Raw genomic sequence first — 22,437 nt, 5'->3', positions numbered from 1 at the left:
GGATTAGGAGTTGAAGGATATAAATATTGTGTGTGTGTGTGTGTGTGTGTGTGTGTGTGTGTGTGTGTGTGTGTGATGTGTTCCCTGTGAAATGACCAAAAGCGACAGGTTTGTACCAGGATGAGACTGCGGCGCTTGCAGTCAGTGACAGGCTGCCCTTCTCCCTCCTCGGGGAAAAGCCCCCAAGAGCCACACACACACTCCGTGCAGCTCTTTAAAGGGAGTGTGGCTCTTGGGGGCTTTTGCTGGAGGTGGGGGAAGTGAGAGAGCCTCGCTCTGTCCCTTCCCCTGCCTCCCACAAAAGCCAGGGTTAGCTGCACGAAGCCTCCCCAGGGCAGTGGGATGAAGGCTCCCCGCTGTCCTGCAGAGGCTTCGCGGGCTACACCAGAGCTGCTCCCAGAGCTTGCAGGGCTGGTAGTGGGGGAAGCCCGGCTTCCCCCCTCCCAGCCCCAGGGACCACACATTCGCTCCATAAGACGCACAGACATTTCCCCTTAGATTTTAAGAGGGGGGAAGTGCATCTTATGTGTGCTGGTCCCGCGGGGAAGGTTACCGTTGGCGTAGTCAAAGTCCGGTCCTGGGTCACTAGCCTGGAAACAGTTCACAAGGAGCGGGGCGAGGTCCGGAGCAGGAAGCCGGGCGGGGACAGGAACACTGGAGGGTCAGGTCTGGGTCCGGGCAGGAACAGGTACTCAACAACGACGTTGCTCCCGCAACCTGGGACCGGGCTGACTGGCCTTTATCTTCTCTGAGGCCAGGGGCGGTCCTGGCCCCCAGGAGACCCGCCTCTCCTGGCCTTAAGGCGAGCACTCCTCCTGGGAGAAACCAGTTCCCTTTGCCTCTCTGCCCTGAGCCTCTGCAGTTCAGGAGAGGCTGAAGGGTTAGTGGGCCCAGGGGGAGACTCACCTGTAGGCACTGAGTCCTCAACCACCTCTGGAGCCAGAGTGGATTCACCTGGTGCCTGCTCCTGAGGATCCGGCACAGGTGCAGGCGCCTCAGAATCAAGGCCCTGCCCCAGTTCAGCCGGCCCTGGAGGCGGGGGACTCCTGTGCAGGCTGGGATTCCTCCGGTTCACCCTCTGAATCGGATTCCCAGGCCATCACATTATGGAGGGAAAAATACGGTTTAAAACCTCCACAATAGGGCTTCCAGTTTTTGCTGCCATGGTGAGCACGGTTCCTACGATAGCAGACCCCAGGCATGCAGCCAGTTAAGGATAATTTGAGAGTAATTATCCTTGCAAGCCCCCCCCCCCCCGACTGCTTTCACTCACAGATCGTCTGGTGCCTGCCTCCACTCCTACAGAATGCAGGGGGGAGGGGACGCTGAGTGCATAGCCTCCTCAAACCAGTTTGAAATTTACGGCATGTAATGCCTTAAAGGAAAATATTATGAAAATGATTTATAGGTGGTACATGACCCCAGTCAAGCTAGCAAAAATCTACCATTTGCCTGATAATAAGTGTTGGAAATGTAAAGAAACTGAAGGTACTTTTTATCACCTTTGGTGGACGTTCCCGAAGATTAAGGCTTTCTGGGAAATGATATATAATGAAATGGAAAAGGTACTTAAATGTACTTTCCCTAAGAAACCAGAGGCCTTTCTCTTGGGCATTGGCGGCCAATTGGTGTCAAAGAAAGATAGAACTTTTTTTATGTACGCCACTACAGCAGCAAGAGTACTTATTGCAAAGCATTGGAAGACTCAAGATCTACCCACTCTGGAAGAATGGCAGATGAAGGTGATAGACTATATGGGACTGGCTGAAATGACCGGCAGAATCCGTGACCAGGGGAAAGAGACGGCGGAAGAAGATTGGAAGAAATTCAAAGTGTACCTTAATAAATACTGTAAAATTAATGAATGTTAAAATGCCGTGGTTTTAGGAAAAAGGGGGACTACAGCTGTAAAAGATTAAGTAAAAGAAAAGAACAAAGGGAAAATTTGATAAAATTAAGTGTGAGGATTTGCTGAAATAATCTTTGAAATTGGGATGTAGAAAGGGGAGGTATGGGGGAAGTTGGCGAAGTAAGGTTTAAGAAAAAGGGGTATGAAATTATACATGTTTGTTTGTGTGTTTGTTTTTGTTTGTATTGTGTATTGTTTGTGTTTATAAAAACTGTGAAAAACCAATAAAATTTTTATTAAAAAAAAATATGAGTGCATAGCCTCCTCACACATCGGAAACTCTCCAACGTGGTCACCATGAGTGGAGATTCTTCTGTTTTATAAGATATATCAGAATTTGGACTTAAGAAACTGGCATGTTCTGGAAAAAGGAGAAAAATTAACCTGCTAAATGAATCAGCCACTGAGTGCCAAGGTCTTGATCTGGAAAAGATTTTTGTCGTAATTGGATCGGTATGTGGTGGAGAGAACCCTTTGTTTTGTCTTTATATATTCACTATGCTGTTTTACGATTTGGCAGCTCTTCACGGAAGAAAAAAAAGTTAGTTACTAATGGATTGTAATTATTAATGGATAGCAATTATTAATGGAGGGAATAAACAAGAACTTTATAATGCTTATGGATTAATTGAAAGAATGGAACTGTGTGGAAAATCTTGGGATGTTCTGTGGCAATACCCTCCTATGGAGGACTCTAACTTTGATTTATTATGGTGTTGGCGAGATATCAGCTTGTTATCGGATGGGAAAGTATTCAAAGAAAACGCTAGAAGTCTACCTGGAGTAATGGTCAGACGTCAGACCACTTTCGGTTTTAAGAAAAGCATGATGGTGAAAGGTCTCTATGCAGTAAAATTGAGTCCTTGGAGTGGGGGGGGGGGGAATGCCAAAAATGATTGACTGCAACCGGAAAGGAAGGTTGAACATTTTTTTAAAAAAAATCCACACAGAAAGTTACCAGGTATTAACTCCTCTTGCAAATTAAAGGATATGGAACAATTAAATACGAACAAAAGTCAACACATCAGTGGCTGTTAAAATAAAGGATCAATGCCGGAACTGTATTTTTTGGATTAAATAAGCAAATTGGAGTGGGAACAATGAATCAACATCTCCTAAAAATCTCCTAAAATCAGAACATGGGAAGTCAACCAAAATGTTTAATTTGGAATCTGACAATTGGCTTTTTAAATTGAATTATGATTTGGTATTGTATTAATGTGGTCTATATTGTTATTAATGAAAAATTAATAAAAAATATTATGATGAAACCTCTACAATATATGGTGATGGCCATTAAGCTACATGATTTTAAAAGGAATCTAAATCAATTTATGGAAGATAAGGGTTATCAATTGCTGCTAGTAAATGATAACTATACTACCTCTAGAATTGGAAGCAGTATTCCAGCTGTGGCCCTCATATCCCGCTTGTGGCCTTCCCAATGGAATCTGCTTGGCCACTCTACTTATGTTCTTTTGCTAGGTCCAAGCTATCTGAAAGAACATGTTCCCTCATATGAATCTGCCCAGGTTTTAAGATCTTTGGAGGAGGCCCTTCTCTTGTTCCCACCACCCTCAGGGACGCTTGATAGGGATGTGGAAAAAAGGGCCTTTTTGGTGGCTGCTCCCAGACTTTGGAACTCCTTCCCTGTAGAAGTTAGACTGACTTCCTCTTTCTCATCCTTCCAGGAGCAGGTGAAGACTTTCTTGCTCTAAGTCCCCCGAGTCCCTGTCAGGGAAAATTTCTCTAATACCTGAGATGTCACACACAAAACAGCATAAAAGAAAGAAACAATAGCAAGTGAGCTGGGAAGGCTTATGTTGCTTGCTCCACTGTATTTACCCAAAGCACTCCTTCTGTTTGTGAACTTTTTGATACATGCCTCGTTTTCCCAGAACTATGTCCCAGTCCATCCAGAGATGGAGCTATAAGAGCACTGTTGAGGGCAGCACAATTCAGCATACAGGACATCCATGAACTATGCTTTACTCACTGGCTTCAGGTATTTCCTGGAGTTAATGTACGGTTCAAGATTTCCCTGTAGTGACCTTCTTCTTCCTTAACCATCTTGCAATAAATGATGTGTCATGCTACTGAATGATAATCACCGTATCAAATGAGAATGTTCTGGTTTATTGAAGTCAATGAAGCAGAAGTAAGAAAACCAATGGAGTAAGGCTTTCACCTGAGCTCTGAAACAAGAACACTGGTGTAGGGAACCTTTGGCCTGCCAGACAACGCTGAACAAAAACTCCCATCAGCCCCAGCAACCATGACCAGTGCATAGCTGTCAACATTTCCCCTTTTTAAGGGAAATTCCCTTATTCTGAATAGGATTCCTCGCAAGAAAAGGGAAAAGTTGACAGCTATGGACCAGTGACCTTGGATGGTGGCAGTTGTAGCTCAGCAACATCTGGCAGGCCAAAGGTTCTTGACATCTGCATAAACAAAGGAATGGGAGGATGGTAACTGCATGTCATTCAAGAAGTGACTTGCCTTATGAACATTCCTTATTTATTACAGCATCATGGAAAGTAAGAGGCGGGAGGGTCATTTCTTCTACTTGATAGTCCTCTATTTGAAGGACTCTACTCTCCATTAAAAGTCCAGTTTAAAGACCAAAAAATGAGGGTACAGCAGAGGCATTGAATTTGTTCATCAACAGGTAATATCTGGACAGCACACTTGAGTAGTGACACACAGGCCACCAAGCCAATCCACTTCAGTTTGGTAAGTCACATCCTACCTCACTGTGGTCAGATGTCCTGTATTTCTATGTAAGTTACAGTAATTCTAAATTTGCAGAGGTTTTGCACATCTTTTTTAGGGGACACATGGCAACTCTTAAGCAGTCACCCTAGTAAGACATTAGAACTTTTAACAGCATACTAAGTAATAATAATAATAATCTGGGCGGCCCCCAACAGAACACCAATAACAATAATAAAAAAGCAACAACAACAAACATTAAAAACTTCTCTAAACAGTGTTGCTTTCAGATGGCTTCTAGAAGTCAGACAGTTGTTTATTTCCTTGACATCTGAAGGGAAGGGCATTCCATAGGGTGGGTGCCACTATTGAGAAGGCCCTCTGCCTGGTTCTCTGTAGCTTCACTTCTTGCAGTAGCATTTCAAGACAGAGATATCAGCTATGACTTAATCCATTGCATTATATATAGCTATTCTGTTCCAAAGGAATACAAATCCTGGTTAAGTGCCAAGACTCCTGGAATTTCGGACATCTCTTGGCAGAGATTGGGGTGGCCAGCAGCAATATACTCAAAGGCACAATAATATTTAGCCATGAGCAGAATTAGAATGGAGGACAGGCTGATGTTACACAAGGGCCTTGATGTTTTCTGGCTGCTGTTTCATATAGCATGGATTTACTAGATTTTGCATGGAAACCTGAATGATTTGTAAAATAGCTGCTTGTGTCTCTGGGTGGTATGCAGCATGGGGTTACGGAAAGGAAAAATAGTGGCTCCATATTAGCAAACGATTGTCTGAGAGCTATTCAAATAAAGCAAACCAATAAATTTTTCAGATCAATTCTTTTCTAGAAATGATACTTTTTCAAGGCATGTGGAAACAATGTAAAGGACTATAGTTGTCAAAGTATTCTCTGTTCGGGGTTCCTTTTAATGTCACATAAATACATTACTGCATGCATTTAAGGACAGTTCATTTGCTCTTGAACCAAATGGCATTTTACATAGTCATTTTGCTTCGGAATCCCAGCTAGTCCTACAATGCTTTCAACCAATTGAACTTTAACTATATTTACTAACTGTTCGACGGCCCTGTTTAAAAACTCTGTGTGTGCATGTGCCATGCACATGGTGGTATGAGTTTCCCTTCAAAACTTTGGAATAATCACAAATATTGTTTGTCAGACACTGCCTCAACTCACTTTCTGCCATTACTAAGCAGGACTGGATGAAATATTAGTTGGAATTATTCCTTGTATAATCATGTTTGCACCCACATTTACACACTTCATAAAAGCAATGTACAAATTGACCCTAAGTCATCCATTTTTGAAAGAAAAAAAGTGGTTGAGTTGGTTCCCTTTTTTCAAATAGGTTTCAGATTTTTGCAAATAACAATGGAAGAATCAACCTACCACCACCGAAAAGGCAAGATCCTTAATCAGCAACCAGTTGACACTTTAGTTGCAAGCTTACAAAATTTTTAGTCATATCAGGGCTTGCAGTCCAAAATTTGATAGCAGTTCAGTTATCAGCCATTGGTTAAAAATGGTGTTATCAAGTCAGTGATGGGGGGGGCTGCCTTTTGTATGAGATGCATTAGCTGTATTAATTTTGTTTCCTTTGGACATGCTATGCCAGAGATACGTTTCCCATTCCTGTTTCTTTCATTTCTCTAGAAACTGATTTGCATCACTAGCATCTTCTAATCTCATAAAGTAATCTATAGGCCAGGGATCTGGCATGTGTCATTACAAGTCTGAGCAGACATTTCCAGTAAATACAGTTTTCGTTTTACACTTAAAAACAGATACTGAGATGACTCAAAACATGTGGTGATTTGCTTGCGAACTTTAAAAATTTGATTTCATGAAGTAGGAGCAGTTGTCTGTGTCTGAACAGCAGGGTTGAAAGTCTTTACCAATGAAAGGTCAACATTCCAACAGATACGGCTGGAATCATTCATCTTCTTTCACAGAATGCAAATGATCATTATGAGATAGGTCACCAGGCTTCTGTTTAGGAAACAGGGAAATGTGAAAAGTGCAAACAGGCATCAGAGGATATGGATTCTGCTTGGCCCTTACTGAAGAAACCTTGCAAGGGTGCTGTTTTAACACCAGGAATCAACATTCAAGTGAAATGATAAAAGCAAAGTAATAACACTCTCAATATATACAAAAGAATCTCTTCACCCTTCATATAAAAGGAAATGGGAATGGGATTTAGCAAATATTGGGTTAACAATCATCGAAGTAGAATGGACATGGGCATTAGAAAACATTCCAAAAATGCTTATTAGTGTGAACCTGAAAGACAATATTAAAATGGTACTTAATTCTACACAGCATTAGTAAAAAAATTGTCCAAAACATGCAGCTCTACAGTTCTATGATTCTATGCATTGTCTTGGAGCTAAAATATAATTAAGGCAGATTTAATGCATGTTTTATGGAGTTGTAAAAAAAATAATGAGGGGCGCGGGTGGCGCTGTGGGTAAAACCTCAGCGCCTAGGACTTGCTGATCACATGGTCGGCGGTTCGAATCCCCGCAGCGGGTGAGCTCCCGTCATTCGGTCCCAGCGCCTGCCAACCTAGCAGTTTGAAAGCACCCCCGGGTGCAAGTAGATAAATAGGGACCGCTTACCAGCGGGAAGGTAAACGGCGTTCCGTGTGCTGCGCTGGCTCGCCAGATGCAGCTTGTCACGCTGGCCACGTGACCCGGAAGTGTCTGCGGACAGCGCTGGCTCCCGGCCTATAGAGTGAGATGAGCGCACAACCCTAGAGTCTGGCAAGACTGGCCCGTACGGGCAGGGGTACCTTTACCTTTACCTTTAAAAAAAATAATGGTGCATTTCTGGACAGAAGTACTGGATTCAAGCTTAAGTCTGATTCCTCAAGGTGCTAATTTACAGGGGAGCCTATGCATGCAGGACAGACTCCCCTCATCAGGCCATCCCACCACAATGCATTGATGACAGGAACAGTGGTGACAGAGAGGCAATGGTGGGGGACATTCTTACCCCAGCACAATGAACAATCATGTCAGGCAAGTATGTTTATGTATACTTTGTTGTTTAGTCGTTTATTCGTGTCCGACTCTTTGTGACCCCGTGGACCAGAAGCCTTTAGAACAACGTGCCCTAGCAGGAATGAATGTTCCTGCTATTGCCCCATTAAAACTGGAGGAAGTTGTCTTGCAGTTCCTCCTGTGGCTCCCAGAGTGAATGTTCCTGCTATTGCCCCATTAAAACTGGAGGAAGCATTCTTGCAGTTCCTCCTGTGGCTCCCAGATAACATCGGACCAGGCCATTAGTGAACTAGACCTGCAAAAATACTGGCCAGGATGGTGCCAAGGACGCGTGGCTTTAAGCCAATCTGTGCCATTTGCACTCAACCTTGGGTTTTAAATATGGACGGGAGACAGTGTGGTTACATTTCCAGATCACTTTTCTTGGGGCAGTTTGGAATCCTTCTCTTCATGCCGTCTCAGATAGAAGTCTGATTTCATCTTGTGTATCAGATTCTGTGGTGTAGCTGATAAACAACACCTCTCCCAAGTCATCAGGTCAATCAACTGATGAGAAAGGGGAGGGGTGATCTCTGTCTCCATTGTGGTGCTGAGATTTGGCAAAAAGGCCAAGACCTTCCTGCCCAACCCACCTGCACGGTGGGGATGAAAATCACTCTGGTTGTGCAGGTGTGCTCTACCATTTTAGGCCATTTCTGCCAAATTAGGTTGAGGGTCTGGCTGGGGATTCACAGAAGAAAGCTTGGCAGACCAGATCAGACACATGAGCTGTCAACTGATCATTGATAAAGTAGTGCACTGAGGACCGGATCTGAACATGGGAAGCCATAGTGCAAATCTCACTCACAGGCAAGCTCACCAGATGACCTTGAGCATGTCACTGTCTTTGAGTTAAAAATGCCTTGCTTATAGATATGAAGATTTGCCTTCCATGGTCAAAGCCAAATGACAGACAGACTATCCTTAAGGCATATGAGATTCAGAAGAATTGAAATCAAGGCTCAATCTTATTTTACTCACATCTGACTTCTCTCTCCTTTCCTACAGGTCAAATTTGCCATGGCGCTCTGGACCATTATTCTTCCTCTCCTACTAATCCTTTCTCTTTCTGATGGCTTTCCTGATGATGAGCGTATCAAGGAATGTGGGGCTCACTATGCTGAGCTGGTTAAGAACCTATGCCAAGGTATGTTTTCTGTTGCCTACCACAGATAATTTGCTTATGATTGCTTTACCAAACTCAAATTATTTCTTGTTCCTTGTTTCTTGTTTTATTACCTTTTATTTCTGATTAGCTTTTATTTCATGGATTAGCTTCTTATTGCATTTTGAATATGCTCTCAGTGACTTTCAGCTCTTCATGGTAAAGAAGAATTTACTTAGCTAGCAAGCTTTCAGTAGGCAGAGAATATCTGGAGAATAGTCAACATCAAACTTTACATAGGAAAGTTTGGGGAGCTAATAAGCTATACTTCAAACTCATTCATCAGTTATTTCAGAACAGTGGCCAGGTATCAATGCATAAAACCCCCCAAGAGCTGGTCAGTTCTCATTTAAAATAAGCAAAACACTAAAATTCAAATAAAACTCACAAATGGCTACAAACAAAACTGCTTGATTCTAAAGTTGACAATCTAGGCACACTTACTTTGACGGAAGCCCAACGCTGAACTCAGTTGGAGTAAACAAGTGCAGGATCAGCCCTAAATGTCACCACATTTCCAAAATATCAGCTCTTTTCACTAACCTTGCCAAGATCCCTGATTCACATAGCTCGAGCTTTGCGTAAATCCACAGGAACATGGCTTCCCTGAGTCAATCTTGTCTCATAGGAGGGGAGAATCTACTCATGTTTACACCTGTTATGAAAGTTACCTCCATGGGAGACAGAATGGGTTAAGGATGGCATCCTGCATATGTCCGAAACCTGGCTTATTGGTCACTTGCTCTGCACCCCCCGTATGTTGACTTGTAAGGCAAGGAAAATAGGAATGATAGGGTCAAGTCCTGCTAGCGTTGACTAGTAGGCTTGAGAAGGACTACTTCTCTACTTGAAGGAAGCCCCATAGTTCTGGCCAAATGTACATAAGGCTTGAAAGATGCATGTACGAGAGAGTGATTTCAGCTTTCATACAGAATACTATATTTTAAATATAGATCTCCCATTCTCCTGCAGGAGGTGTTTCTGGGAGCATTGGAGAAGAGTGCTGTACCACTGACTGCTCCTATAAGGAGATAAAGGAACGCTACTGTCCCTGAACAGTGTCTATGCGTGCATGGAGAAATAAGCACTTTGCTATTGTGGCTTTAAAGTAATTGAAATAAAGTGCTACCAATAGAAATATAAGCAGCCATTGTGCCTGATTATGTATGTATGTCTGGAAGTTATGTACTGTATTTCATCAGTGCTGTATTATTTTAAAATCCCTAGATTGCAAAGTTCAGAAGAAAATTATTGCATCACTCTTTCCTTCCTTTTTTTAAAAAAGAAAATCTTTGCCTTTGCTTCCAGGCCCCAAAGGGGCCCCCCAAAACACCATCCAGCTTTTAAAATAAGCTGTTAGAATTCAGTACATAGGTTAAGAAGTCCTTTGTGCCAAGGGTGTGAAAAGGGGTTGGATTAGATGTGGTGAGGTGTTTCCTCACTGCAGACCTGGGGGAACAATTAGGATGGTCCACCCCAGAGACTGAATCTAGTTCATTTCCAGAGGCCCTACGGGGAGTTCCCTATACAGTGGTACCTCGGGTTAAGTACTTAATTTGTTCCGGAGGTCCGTACTTAACCTGAAACTATTCTTAACCTGAAGCACCACTTTAGCTAATGGGGGCCTACTGATGCTGCCGCGCCACCGGAGCACGATTTCTATTCTCATCCTGAAGCAAAGTTCTTAACCTGAAGCACTATTTCTGGGTTAGCGGAGTCTGTAACCTGAAGCGTATGTAACCTGAAGCATATGTAACCCGAGGTACCACTGTACCTGCTTCTATTGAAACCCTAATAATTTTGTGGGAAAGACCCTCACTAAGAAAGGGAAAATACACCCCCATAAACTATGACATGGATTTGCCAGAAATATGCAAATGTTAATTTATACATAAAGGTAAAGGTAAGGGTACCCCTGCCTGTCAGGGCCAGTCGTGACCAACTCTAGGGTTGCACACTCATCTCGCTCAAGAGGCCGGGAGCTGGAGCTGTCCAAAGACACTTCCAGGTCATGTGGCCAGCATGACGAAGCTGAATCTGGCGAGCCAGCACCAGCGCCGCACACAGAAACGCCGTTTACCTTCCCGCTATAAAGCAGTCCCTATTTATCTACTTGCACTTAGGGGTGCTTTCGAACTGCTAGGTGGGCAGGAGCTGGGACCGAACGACAGGAGCTCACCCCGCCGTGGGGATTTGAACCGCCGACCTTTCGATCAGCAAGTCCTAGGCTCTGTGGTTTAACCCACAGCGCCACCCGCGTCCCTCCATTTATACATACTTGTGCAAATTTAGTTATACTTGCTGTAATTTAAATAGGCTATAATGCCTCTCCTTGTAGTTGGGAAGATTGTACACAGCTAGCTGCAATTGGAACTTGCCAGAGGCTTGACACAGCTGACCCACATCTCCATGCAGCTTCACATCTGTGGAGGGGGGCCCTATTCCTCCTTGGCATACTATAAAGTGGAAGAGAAAGTAGAAGGGATAAAGTAGCCAGGGGAGCAGAACAGATTTGGAGGGAAGAGATACAGTGGTACCTTGGTTCTCAAACTTAATCCGTTCCAGGAGTCTGTTCGACTCTCAAAATGGTTCGAAAACCAAGGCACTGCTTCCGATTGGCTGCAGGAGCTTCCTGCACTCAATCGGAAGGTGCGGAAGCCGTGCTGGATGTTCGGCTTCCGAAAAATGTTCACAAACCGGAACACTCACTTCTGGGTTTGTGGCATTCAGGAGCCGGTTTTCTCGGGAGCCAAGTCATTTGAGTACCAAGGTACCACTGTACTTTAAAAGTGAAGCATGCAGAAAGTAGAAAACAACAGAAAACTTTTTCCGAGCCCAAAGAGCACACCTTCTAGGGACAGAAGTTGAGGGGAAAGAGAAATTACTTTATGCAGAAACCTCAGGGAGGGCTCTTTACTTAGAGCACACACACCCCGCCCCCTGGTGAATCCCTGTGGGTACCAAGTCTGTTCTTTCTACAGCTTAACATGTATTAAATAATAAAAAATAAGAGCAGTCTCTTCCCTCCTAACAAGTCAAAAGAAACAGAGACAGGTAGGGATGGGAACAGGTAGCTCACTTGCCATAGGGCCTTCCTGCCAAGGAGGAGAAGAATTAATCAAGGGAATTTGCACAAATAGCTTGTCAGTATCAATGGTGCTAAAGAGCAGAAAAGAGGTCCTGCTGGGGAATTTTCTTTATCGTTCTCCAAGTTCTCAACTACAGCATAAATAAAGAATCAGTGCTTTGTTGTAGCCAGATTTTCAAGGGTACAAATCTGATGGCATTCAGTAAGGGGAAAACTCATTTCAGGTATAAATTGGAATATTTCTTAAAATAACCAAAAATATAACATAGAGCAATATTTATGACTTTATTTAAATCCCAACATTTCCAACATGCCGATAAAAAAGAGATTTGTCTAGTCTTTAAATATATACCATCAAGCAACTGACCACAAACCACAGGATTCATATTTCAGCTTCCCTGACCTGAGCACACAAAACATTCCTTTGTGCATCCTGTGTAAATTATAGCAGGAAAACACAGTACATAATGAAGTCTCATAAATTCCTTATGAAAACTAATGCTATACATGGGATAATACCTTATATAAGCTATATACAGATCATTTGCAACATTTCCAGAAGTAAATACTAAAAAAACAAAAAACCCATTTATTTAAAGAGCTTTTCCATTATCATCGAAAACACAGACTGAACAACTTAGCTATGCATTCTGGAGGAAATCTTATTCTCTTCTGAACAGCAATTGTATTGATCTCAGCAGGCAATGGAAGCAGAATTAAAGGCTCAGGGATTTTTCATTGCTGTGATATATTTCTAGGTACACTAATAATAACAGTAAGTACACTAATAATATCAGTGGCAGTATCATAGACAATGAGGTTAATCCAAGGCATGATTATTGCCAAACTGAAAACTTTGACAGCCTGCAAGCATTGGAATGCATTGAAACCAGCTCAAAATTTAACATTATGTGATTTGATGGCAACATCCCAATAAAAGCACCAAGACTCATCATAGGGAAAGCAGAAGCATGACTGACATATACTTCTCCTTTGCCCAACTCTTTTATTTCATGCTTAGGAGGCTTATTGGAGGGATTGACTCAGGAATCCCCTCATCCTGGGGTTAACATTGACATTGTTGCACACATATTTTTTTTTTTTAGCTTTAGGGCAGTGGTTCCCATTCCCCACCCCCACTCCCATGGACCACTTGGAAATGGTTGGGAATTATATTTCCCTGCCTGTTGTCGCAAATGTAATGTGCTGTACAATTTTTGGTTGTGTTTTGATTGTTTCTTTTATTTCTGATATTGCATTTTACTCTATCACATTTTGAATTCCATAGAATTCAATAGAACTCAAATTGGAAGGGTTCTGCAGAGACCACAGAGCACCTGAATGAAGCTTGCAGACCACAGTTTGGGAACCCCTTCTCTAGGAGATTTTTCTTATATCTACCCTGATGTTTAGCTTTCTGAATTCAGTGAGACTTACTCCTAAGAAAGCATGTGAAGCTAGCAGCCTTAATCAGAAAATGGTTCCAATTAGAAAGATCTTAAAACATAAATCGAGGATCTTAGCCCACAGAAATACAATACGAATACTAAGCTATTTACATCTATTTTTAAAAATCATGTAAATCTTGTAATCACATGGCACTATGGCCAACTGCTGGCCACATGACCCGGAAACTGTACACCGGCTCCCTCAGCCAATAAAGCAAGATGAGCGCCACAACCCCAGAGTCGGTCACGACTGGACCTAATGGTCAGGGGTCCCTTTACCTTTATGGCCAACTGATGAACAAGTGGTAGGATTTATTTACTTACTTTGTATATCAAAATGCCCAGAGGAAAATGCTTTGACAAAGAAAAGAAAAGAAAAGAAAAGAAAAGAAAAGAAAAGAAAAAAGAAAAGAAAACCTAAATAAAAACAGCAGTTTCATCACTGTGTTTAAGGTTAACTGGAGGATATTCACAAAGATAACTATTTTTACATTCTGTGTCTTCAGAAATGAGTCAATTTGTTAGACTAGATGAAGTCTGCATCTAAACTAAAGGCAACGGTTACAATGCAAATATAAACACACAGTGATGTTGCATACCATTGTGAATAATAGCACAAGAGAGGCCTTTGTCGCCGAAAGAGACATCAGGGTTTCACTCCAGCAAATGCCTATCATAGAGGGGCACAGAATTATCACTTGGGTCTCCGCACTGCAGGTCCTTGCAATGGTAGACTTCATAGGTGTCTTCATAGAGCCCACAGAAAATCATACAACTGAGATTCTTTCTATATACATACATCCCCAAGAATTGGAGTCAAGAGTCTGGGAAAGCCTTTATGATAGAGTCGTAAGCAGGAGGTGGTGTTTGTGTTGAGTTGGAGACACGAAGACTATTATTGGACCAGTGGAACTCGGGACGAGATAGGCTGTTGGTGGTGGTCCCAGTAAGTGTGGTGGTGGTGGTGGTGGCTGGTACCAACGTAATCAGCTGACTCTCCGTTTCTACAGGAAGCGGGGGGCTCTGCAGGAAGGGATGAAACGTTGAGGCTCGGAAGCTTGATTTCCTTGGGAAGGAGTTGGCCTGCTCCAAGGAAGCTTGCCTTTGGAAGGTCAGGCTGGCCAAGCTGAGGTTACTGCGGCGTTCGCAGCTGCTGTTGCGATAAAATCCTGGCCTGCTGGCAGAAGATCCACGAGAAGCTCTGGGACGCCGGCTAGAGGATGAGGTGCTCCACTGGGAAATATGGGCACTGGCTCTGCGACCAGACAGGCAAGCCAGCAATGCCCAGATTACACCTCCGATCACAAGTCCAATGACCATAGAAACGGAAAATGCTATTATCATATGATCTAAAACAAAAGAAGTAAAATGGGGTGAATATTTCAGGGAATCATATAATTGTAGAGTTGGAACGGACCCTGAGGGCCATCTATTCCAATGAAAAAAAATACAACAACTCTACTAAAATGTGTGGGAGGATAAAAGCTTTATTTTGTGCATCAATGGAGCTTGTACTTCTCATATACAATGCAATCCTAAGCATGTTGACTGAGCTGTAAGTCCAAAATCAAATGGACTTTTGAAGTGTGTTCAAGACTGCTGACTGAGATAGACCAAACAGAGTACAAGATTTATCACTTCAATTTTGCATAACTTTAGTGGTCAGTTTTCACATTATTTATCAATTAAGAAAATAAGGTCAGTGTGTTCACAAACTTCTGTATTCACAAACTATATTATTTTGAATGTATCTCTGTCCTTGTTTAAGTAGAAAATTTGCCTTCATTTGTTTTGTAAAGGTTAATCTTTTTTTAAAGCAATAAAAAAATGCTTTGTGGCTTTTTCTGTAATCAAGTGGTAAATAAATTGTATGAAATACATAAAATATGAAATAAATAAAAATCAGTCCTCCCTTTGAGAATGTGTCCAATTGCACAGTGGCATTCCCCACACACATCAAGTTTGTACTCCATAAGAAAGTAGACTGTTCTGCTGAACAAGCCCTTCAGTTAGAAGAACAATATTGCCATTTAAAACATGCCTTCAGTTAACAGTTGAGGTAAATAAATTTTGCCTTTGATGTGAAGAATTTCCAGGAAAGCTAAATCATGTGAATAAGTGTGGCAAAATTTATCAGGAGTGCGATTTCACACATCTCTAGATCAGAGAGTGTGGCAGAGAGTAAGCTAGCCATCTGTTGCAGAAAATAAAACCAAAATAATATTGTTGCATCTTTTTATAACAACAACAACAGACTCTGCAATTTTTCCTTAGAATGATCAATATATCCATATAGTGTAAGTATATTGCCCTCTGCTGGAAAACTACATAAATGAATATATCAGTTTGACAGCCCAACACTCCCCCACCCCTGCCAGTCCACACAGCCATTAAAAAGAGAATAAGGGGGGGGGGGTATTACCAGAAATTTAACACATTTAGTAGGATTTTGAACCCTTACATGACCACTCTTACATAGCAATTCATTTCACAAGGTTTCCTTGTGAAAGTAGCTACAAAAACTGTTGAAACCAAATTGGCAATCTCAATAAAGAAGGCATTTATGACTCTGACTGTAAATTTCTCTTTGGTTCTTCTGGGTATATTTGAATTTCTGCTCATTTCTTTTTCATATCTAGGCTTGGATGTGTATGTGTTGATATATTTCTTTAGAAATATTTGGCCAGTTCGGTTTACAGCTGTTGTAGGAAGGTGATATGTATTATTTCCAAAATATACTTCCCCATGGTAATCCCCCACAATCATTACTACCAAATGTCAACTTTGCACCAGGAAAAGTCTTTGTGACCAGTTTCTTTCCTGTGCCTTTCAGCAACAGCTTGATATTAGCTGATGCTAATTGTTGCCATTAAAAACTTGCCCTGTGATTCCCGCACACCACGCTGCTCTCAGAGCCACAAAAACTGGCTGGCCAGATAAGTACTGCCTGTTTTGGGACCACAGTTGATGGCAATGCTCCAATCATTTCAACTCCCATGGGGAAGTTTCAGAAGGTACTCTCTCCTTCTTCTTATGTTGCTGCGGCTCTGTAACGTGGCAAGCTACATTCCCCCGTCCTAAAAAAGTATTAAAGGTACAAGAAACTGACTATAATATATTTTGCTGCTCTGCTATGGTGTCAGGCACAGAAAGACATGTTAGGTCCCAGGACACGGTCTAAGCAGGGGCGGAGGAGGAAGGGGTGTGTAGTGGGTGCGGTCTGACCTGGGTGTCACCACTGAGGGAGGTGACAAAATGCCGGGCAGCACTCACTGCAGGGCCTGCAGCACACCCAAGCCACACGTCTCTTCTGGGAGAGACATGGTGGCTTGGGCGCGCACAGGCTCCGCGCTGCCCAAACGGTCCGCCCGCTGCCTCCCCTCCAGCTATAGGGCAACTGAGTGGGAGGAGGCAGGCAGACTCTGGAGGCCCCACGGTGCACCCCACACTGCCCCTATGGGAGGCTTGCCCCGCCGCTGGGTCTAAGGGCTCGTGCAGCCACCCTGCTGAAGCTAAGCAGGTCAAGGTCTGACAATTCAGGGGAATGTCTGAGATCCTGAACTCCTCAGGCTGTTGACTAAATGCGCAGGCTTATTTTACAGTTCCTCACTTGCCTGCTTAACAGTTACGTGCAGATGCAGAATGGTAATCTTGTTCCCTGAACTTGCTTTTCCCCTTGTCTTCCTCCTGTAATTCCTGGGTTGGACTACACTACAGCTAGCCCAGTGCATTCTGGGAATATGGTCTGGATCAGCCATAAACATGGCATCCCTCTTTCCCCGCTACATGCGAAATCACAAGCATAATTGAATATTCATAGCACTTGAAAACACTTCTACCACAACTGTACAAGAAAAAACACATTGAGCTCCATGATGGAAGAAGTTTAAGATAAATGTTGTCAGTAAACAGCTGTTACTGAAATTGTCAGAGATGAAAAGCTACTTTCTTAGAGTTTCAGTAGATACTCAAAATAAGGCACTTAACCATTTGAAACCTGAATCATTACAGCAGAATTATTTTTAAAATAAGCTAATTATGTCATGTATTACCGATGTTTCTATAGTACTGAAGTGGTCATAAGCCATTTCTGTAATGTTACCCTTTCTTATCCCCCCCATAAAGAATAAGTGATCATATGCAATATAGCAGATAATAATAATAATTACGATTCCAGAAGGCAATTAGACAGTAAGAGGGGACAATAACATCACCCAGACCTAGGTGGGGCTTGATTTATGACTTTTGTTCATATTCAAAATTATATGAGGTGGACATTTCAGTTTCCTGTAGTTGTTGGTTACCCACCAATCAGCATGGCTTTTGCAAAGTTGGCAAGCCTGATGCCTGATGTGGAGCCAAGTTGCTTCAGGTGTTCCTTACAAAAAACGGAAATTCAGCAGACATTGCAATCAGCAAAATATCCTGTAACATTTGCAGAATGCATTAAAAATTTGGTCAACAAAACTTTGGCTTTGTGACTGGGAAAGATGTAGCTGAGAAGAAAGGCTGTGCATTTGTTTATTTTAACATTATACATTGAACTCCAACTTCCTTTTCCTGCCATATGTGAACAAATATTTCCAGCACATTTACAATATGCTGGTTTCAGCAGCAATGTGAATGCCGGGTGGATTTCTTTTATTAGTATAATGAATATGGCACAGTATTCCTCCCACTGCATTTTGACTGCTACTTTTGTCACCAAAAATAAAAATAATGGGTAACTACTTTACCCTTTAAAGGTAAAGGTAAAGGGACCCCTAACCATTAGGTCCAGGCATAACTGACTCTGGGGTTGCGGCGCTCATCTCGCTTTATTGGCCGAGGGAGCCGGCGTACAGCTTCCGGGTCATGTGGCCAGCATGACTAAGCCGCTTCTGGCAAACCAAAGCAGTGCACGGAAACGCCATTTATCTTCCTGCCGGAGCGGTACCTATTTATCTACTTGCACTTTGACTTGCTTTCAAACTGCTAGGTGGGCAGGAGCAGGGACCGAGCAATGGGAGCTCACCCCATCACGGGGATTTGAACCGCTGACCTTCTGATCGGCAAGTCCTAGGCTCTGTGGTTTAACCCACAGCACCACCCACGTCCCTATACTTTACCCTTTAGAAATTGACAAAACTCCTAATTGTTCAGGTGGGTAAATTGCTCTGGACTCTATCACTCCGTTACTGGGTTCATCCCTCTTTAAAGGTCCCAGATGCATGTTTTGTTCCCAGGGAAATTAAGGGTTAGCTCAAGCCCAAAAACTGACTTAGGTCCCAAATATCTGCAAGATTGCCTCCTTCCCTACAGACCCTCAGCAGAGAGTCCCTCATGGTATTTTCCAAAGTGTTTCCAGAAAGGGTATGTGGCTCTACTTCCAACAAGCCTCTACCCTAGTCCAGAATATCCTGACTGCAGAATAGAGAGAAGTGCATACACCAGTGAAGGACTTGGGGCTTTCAAATTTCAGTGATTCCCTGTGCAATGCCCAAATTAGTTCCCCACCCCTGCCTCTCACCTTCCTTTTCTTGTTGTGGCATTCCCCTCTTGACTCAGTGCCCAGTGCAGGCAAACTAGTTGAGCTCCCCTAAATCCATCTCTGCAAACACCCAGTGGACTTCATGACCAAGTGAGGATTTGAAGCCTTGTCTCCCAGGTCCTAGTCCAACTCTCTAAAAGTTTGGGCTCTATGCCTCCCTGGGTATCATACTGACTGAATCCATGTTTCTCCTCGAACCTAGGATAATCACAGTTGCTGTTGATACCTCTGATCTCAAAACTCCCATGCCTTTAGGACAGTAATTCTCAAACTGCTCCAGATCCAGTGCTGGGTTTACGTATAAGCTAAGCAAGCTTTAGCTTAGGGCCCCACTCTCTTGGGGGGCCCCAAAAAAATTAAAAGAAAAAAAATGATGTACATTTCTAAAATATACGATAAAAAACAAATAAAATAAAACCTACATACAGCAACAGTGTTTTGTGTTGTGTAGGCTCCTATGATGTAAATATCCCTGCCTGCTAGCCTGCTCCCTTAAATATCACTGGTTTGCTCATTTCTATGTACAGTGGTATCTTGGTTTGCATATGTCTTAGTTTGCATACATTTTGGATTACAAACACGTCAATTCCGGAAGTGTGTGTCCCAGTTTGCAACCTTTTTTTTTTCTTGGATTACAACCCTTCCCCCCCCTTTTTTTTTTGGAGGCCCCACTGGTGAAAGAAAGCGTGTCTTGGGTTACAACCTGTTTTGGTTTACAAACGGACCTCCAGAACGGATTATGGATGTAAACCAAGGTACCACTGTATAGGCCGCCTACATTCTGCATGTGTGTCAGGGAACACAGGAGGGAGCCAGGGGGCTACAGAGAGCTTCTGACACTTCTGAGGAGCAGCGCCTTGTTCAACGGTGGGGAAAGCCACACCTCCAGTGGAGCAGGGGGGGAAGGGGGCAACCAAGCGAGGGGAGGGCTCGAAGATGCTACTGAGAGCCCAAGCGCCTCACCTAGCCTAGCTATCCAGGAAGCAGACATGCCGTTTCCATCACCTAGCCTGCACAGAGGAGTGAAACATAAGGAGGGGAGGCAGAGATTTGGGGTATCTAAGTTCTTATGTTGGGGGAGAAGCCGGAAGGGGCCACTCGCAGAATCTGCAAGTGACTAAGACGGACATGAACTTTGTGGTTCTACACTGTAAATAGTTTGCACCAATAAAACCTGAAAAGACAGGAAGGAGTCCTGCCTGGTTACTCACGAGCAACCAGCGCCTGACAGCGTGCAAATGGCTTTAGATACCTATTAGGTCCATAAATTTCCATAAAGGAGGCATGTCCAGCTCCCAAGAGACTACGATCTTCTCTCACTTTAAAAATAATGGCAGCGATCTACCCATTGGATTGACCAAAGTTGTTGAGCTTTCTTTGAGGAGATTTTGGGGGGGGGGGATCGATCAGGATCACCAGATTGACTACGATCGACCACAGACACCCTGTGATTGACCCGTAAATCGTGATTGACTGGTTGGACATGACTGCCATATAGCATATATTTAACACAAAACACCAGCTGCAATTTGTTGTTGACAAAGGACAGCTGGACATATAAAGGGCCCCATTAACTTCAGTAACTTAGGGCTTCATCAAATCTAAATCCGGCCTGTCCAGATCCCTGAAGGATATGTGATGCTGGGGATCGGGGGCTCCTCTCCCAAAACGAAGGAGAATCTGCATGAGGGAAGCACTATCCTCAAGGAGGCAGCCACCAGAGAAGTGAGAACTTCACAAAGATAAGGGCCCCAAACAAATGTCTCTGTGGGATGGGAGCATCATTTAACAGTTTATGGTGGAAGCACACTGCCCATGTTTCTTGACATCATCTCACTTGACACTTAAATAGACTTATGTCAAGGGAAAACAGGGCAGGCTGTTCCTGTTTCACAGTTCATGCTAAAGTAGCTGGAATGCCTGATGCTATTGCCACAGGGGAGGGGCTGTGCTTTTTCCATATCCTGGGGTTTGAAAAAGAAATGAATGTTCTATGTTGATCTAGTAGAATAATAGTAATGAGGATGCCAGTAAGCCCAGGAATGTGGAAAAACATGCCCCAGTCTAGAAAACCAAGCAAGCAAGCACACACACACACACACACACACACACACACACACACACACATAACTTCTTTATAGTATTGAAAAATGTAACCAGGGCTGGTAGTAATTCTGAACTTAGCGTTGTAATGATCAAAAATCCTTAGTCAAACCTCTCAACAAAGTTTTCTTAATAACTAGCTGATTCTTTCCTCAGAAAGCAAAACAATAATAAAAAGCGTATAGTTTTTCTCATGGTTGTTAAAATGTTGAACGCATTCAATGAAACTTGACAGGGAAAATGGGATAGCAAAATATTAGGGTTTACCATGTTTGCAGATATGCCTGTTTTAAAATATACTGTAAAATATTATAACAAAAGTGTATAATTAACACGTTAGAAAGAGATCATCTAATGGACAACATAATTGTATCACAGAGACAGAATTCAGAGAGAATATAAAAATGAAAATAATTATAAGTCACATAATGATATGTACTTACCCCAGAAATTACTCGGCAATAAGTTGTCAGGACTGGTGTTGTTGGCATCCATGGTATTCAAAATTGTCAAAATAATGAAAATATCCACAGTGGAACACTTGGTGTATATTAGAAAGTTGACTTGGAAAAGAACGTCCTTACATATTCCCTCAGATTGTTCTGTTTGCATAAAAGGAAATCAGTGTATCACATTTCCTGCTTTTATACTCAAATTAGCAACTGTTTGCCTTATCTTAGATTGCCACATGGTTCCTGAGACAGGGGGACGATTTCCTTCTCGTCATTTCCTCGGCTAGGCAGTGAATAATTCAAGAACAATACTTCATCCCCCTGAGTTCTGCTTGTTATTGGATCAAGCTCATCCCTAAAATAAAGAGGAGAGTTACTTTTCCTTTTCCAGCATTTCTGTGCACAGAGAGCCTCACTCTGCATTCCTAACTATTCAAAAGCACACACATGGGCAACTTGTTTGTACATTAGGAATTCATGACTGGACATCTCTAAACTTGGTGTGGTGTTGCACTTTTCAGAAAGGTGTTCTGTTGTTTCTCAGCCCAGAACAAACTGCTGGTACTAACCATTAAAGCTCCAAAGATAGTGTCCTCCCATATATTCCATCCTGGACCCACAGATAATCTTCAGAGGCCCTTTCTCTGGGCACCATCACCAAATGAGGTGATGTGAATGGGTGCCATTTTGGTGGTGCCGTTCCAGTTGTGGGATGCTCTCCCCAGAGAGGTTCACCTGATGCCTATGCCCTGATCATTTTGGCAGCTCACTTTGCCTCAGTATGTTCTGTTTGTTTGTTTGTTTGTTTGTTTGTTTGTTTGTTTAAAAAACCACATCCAGTCCTTTTTAGACCTTGGGCACTACTAATTTTGCTCTGCTTTAATCTAATGTTGTTTCAATTGATGTTTCGTTTTTTATTGTTCATGTTCCTGCAGCTGTTGCTTTAAATAAATATTAAT

General features: G+C 42.8%; 1 protein-coding gene across 2 annotated transcripts in view; it reads right to left on the bottom strand.

Annotated features, from left to right (window-relative positions):
- Positions 1–21,652, bottom strand: part of LOC308583359 (VIP peptides-like) — a 42,031-nt gene extending 20,379 nt beyond the window's left edge. The window contains exons 1-2 of one of the 2 annotated variants that reach the window (XM_081187238.1): positions 21,470–21,649; positions 12,212–14,742 (exon numbers count right to left, since the gene is read on the bottom strand). In XM_081187238.1, the coding sequence (XP_081043364.1) occupies positions 14,210–14,742; positions 21,470–21,638 (702 nt within the window). In that variant the 5' untranslated portion in view covers positions 21,639–21,649 and the 3' untranslated portion in view covers positions 12,212–14,209. Of the gene's footprint in view, positions 1–12,211; positions 14,743–21,469 lie in introns of those variants that run through there. The other variant, XM_081187239.1, reaches the window with a different exon arrangement.
- Between the last annotated feature and the right edge of the window lie 785 nt (positions 21,653–22,437).

Source organism: Podarcis bocagei (assembly GCF_964188305.1).
Source record: "Podarcis bocagei genome assembly, chromosome: 3".
In the NCBI taxonomy this organism is placed as follows: Eukaryota; Metazoa; Chordata; class Lepidosauria; order Squamata; family Lacertidae; genus Podarcis; species Podarcis bocagei.
Note: the sequence above shows the minus strand (reverse complement) of the source record. Positions and strands in the feature narration are given on the sequence as shown.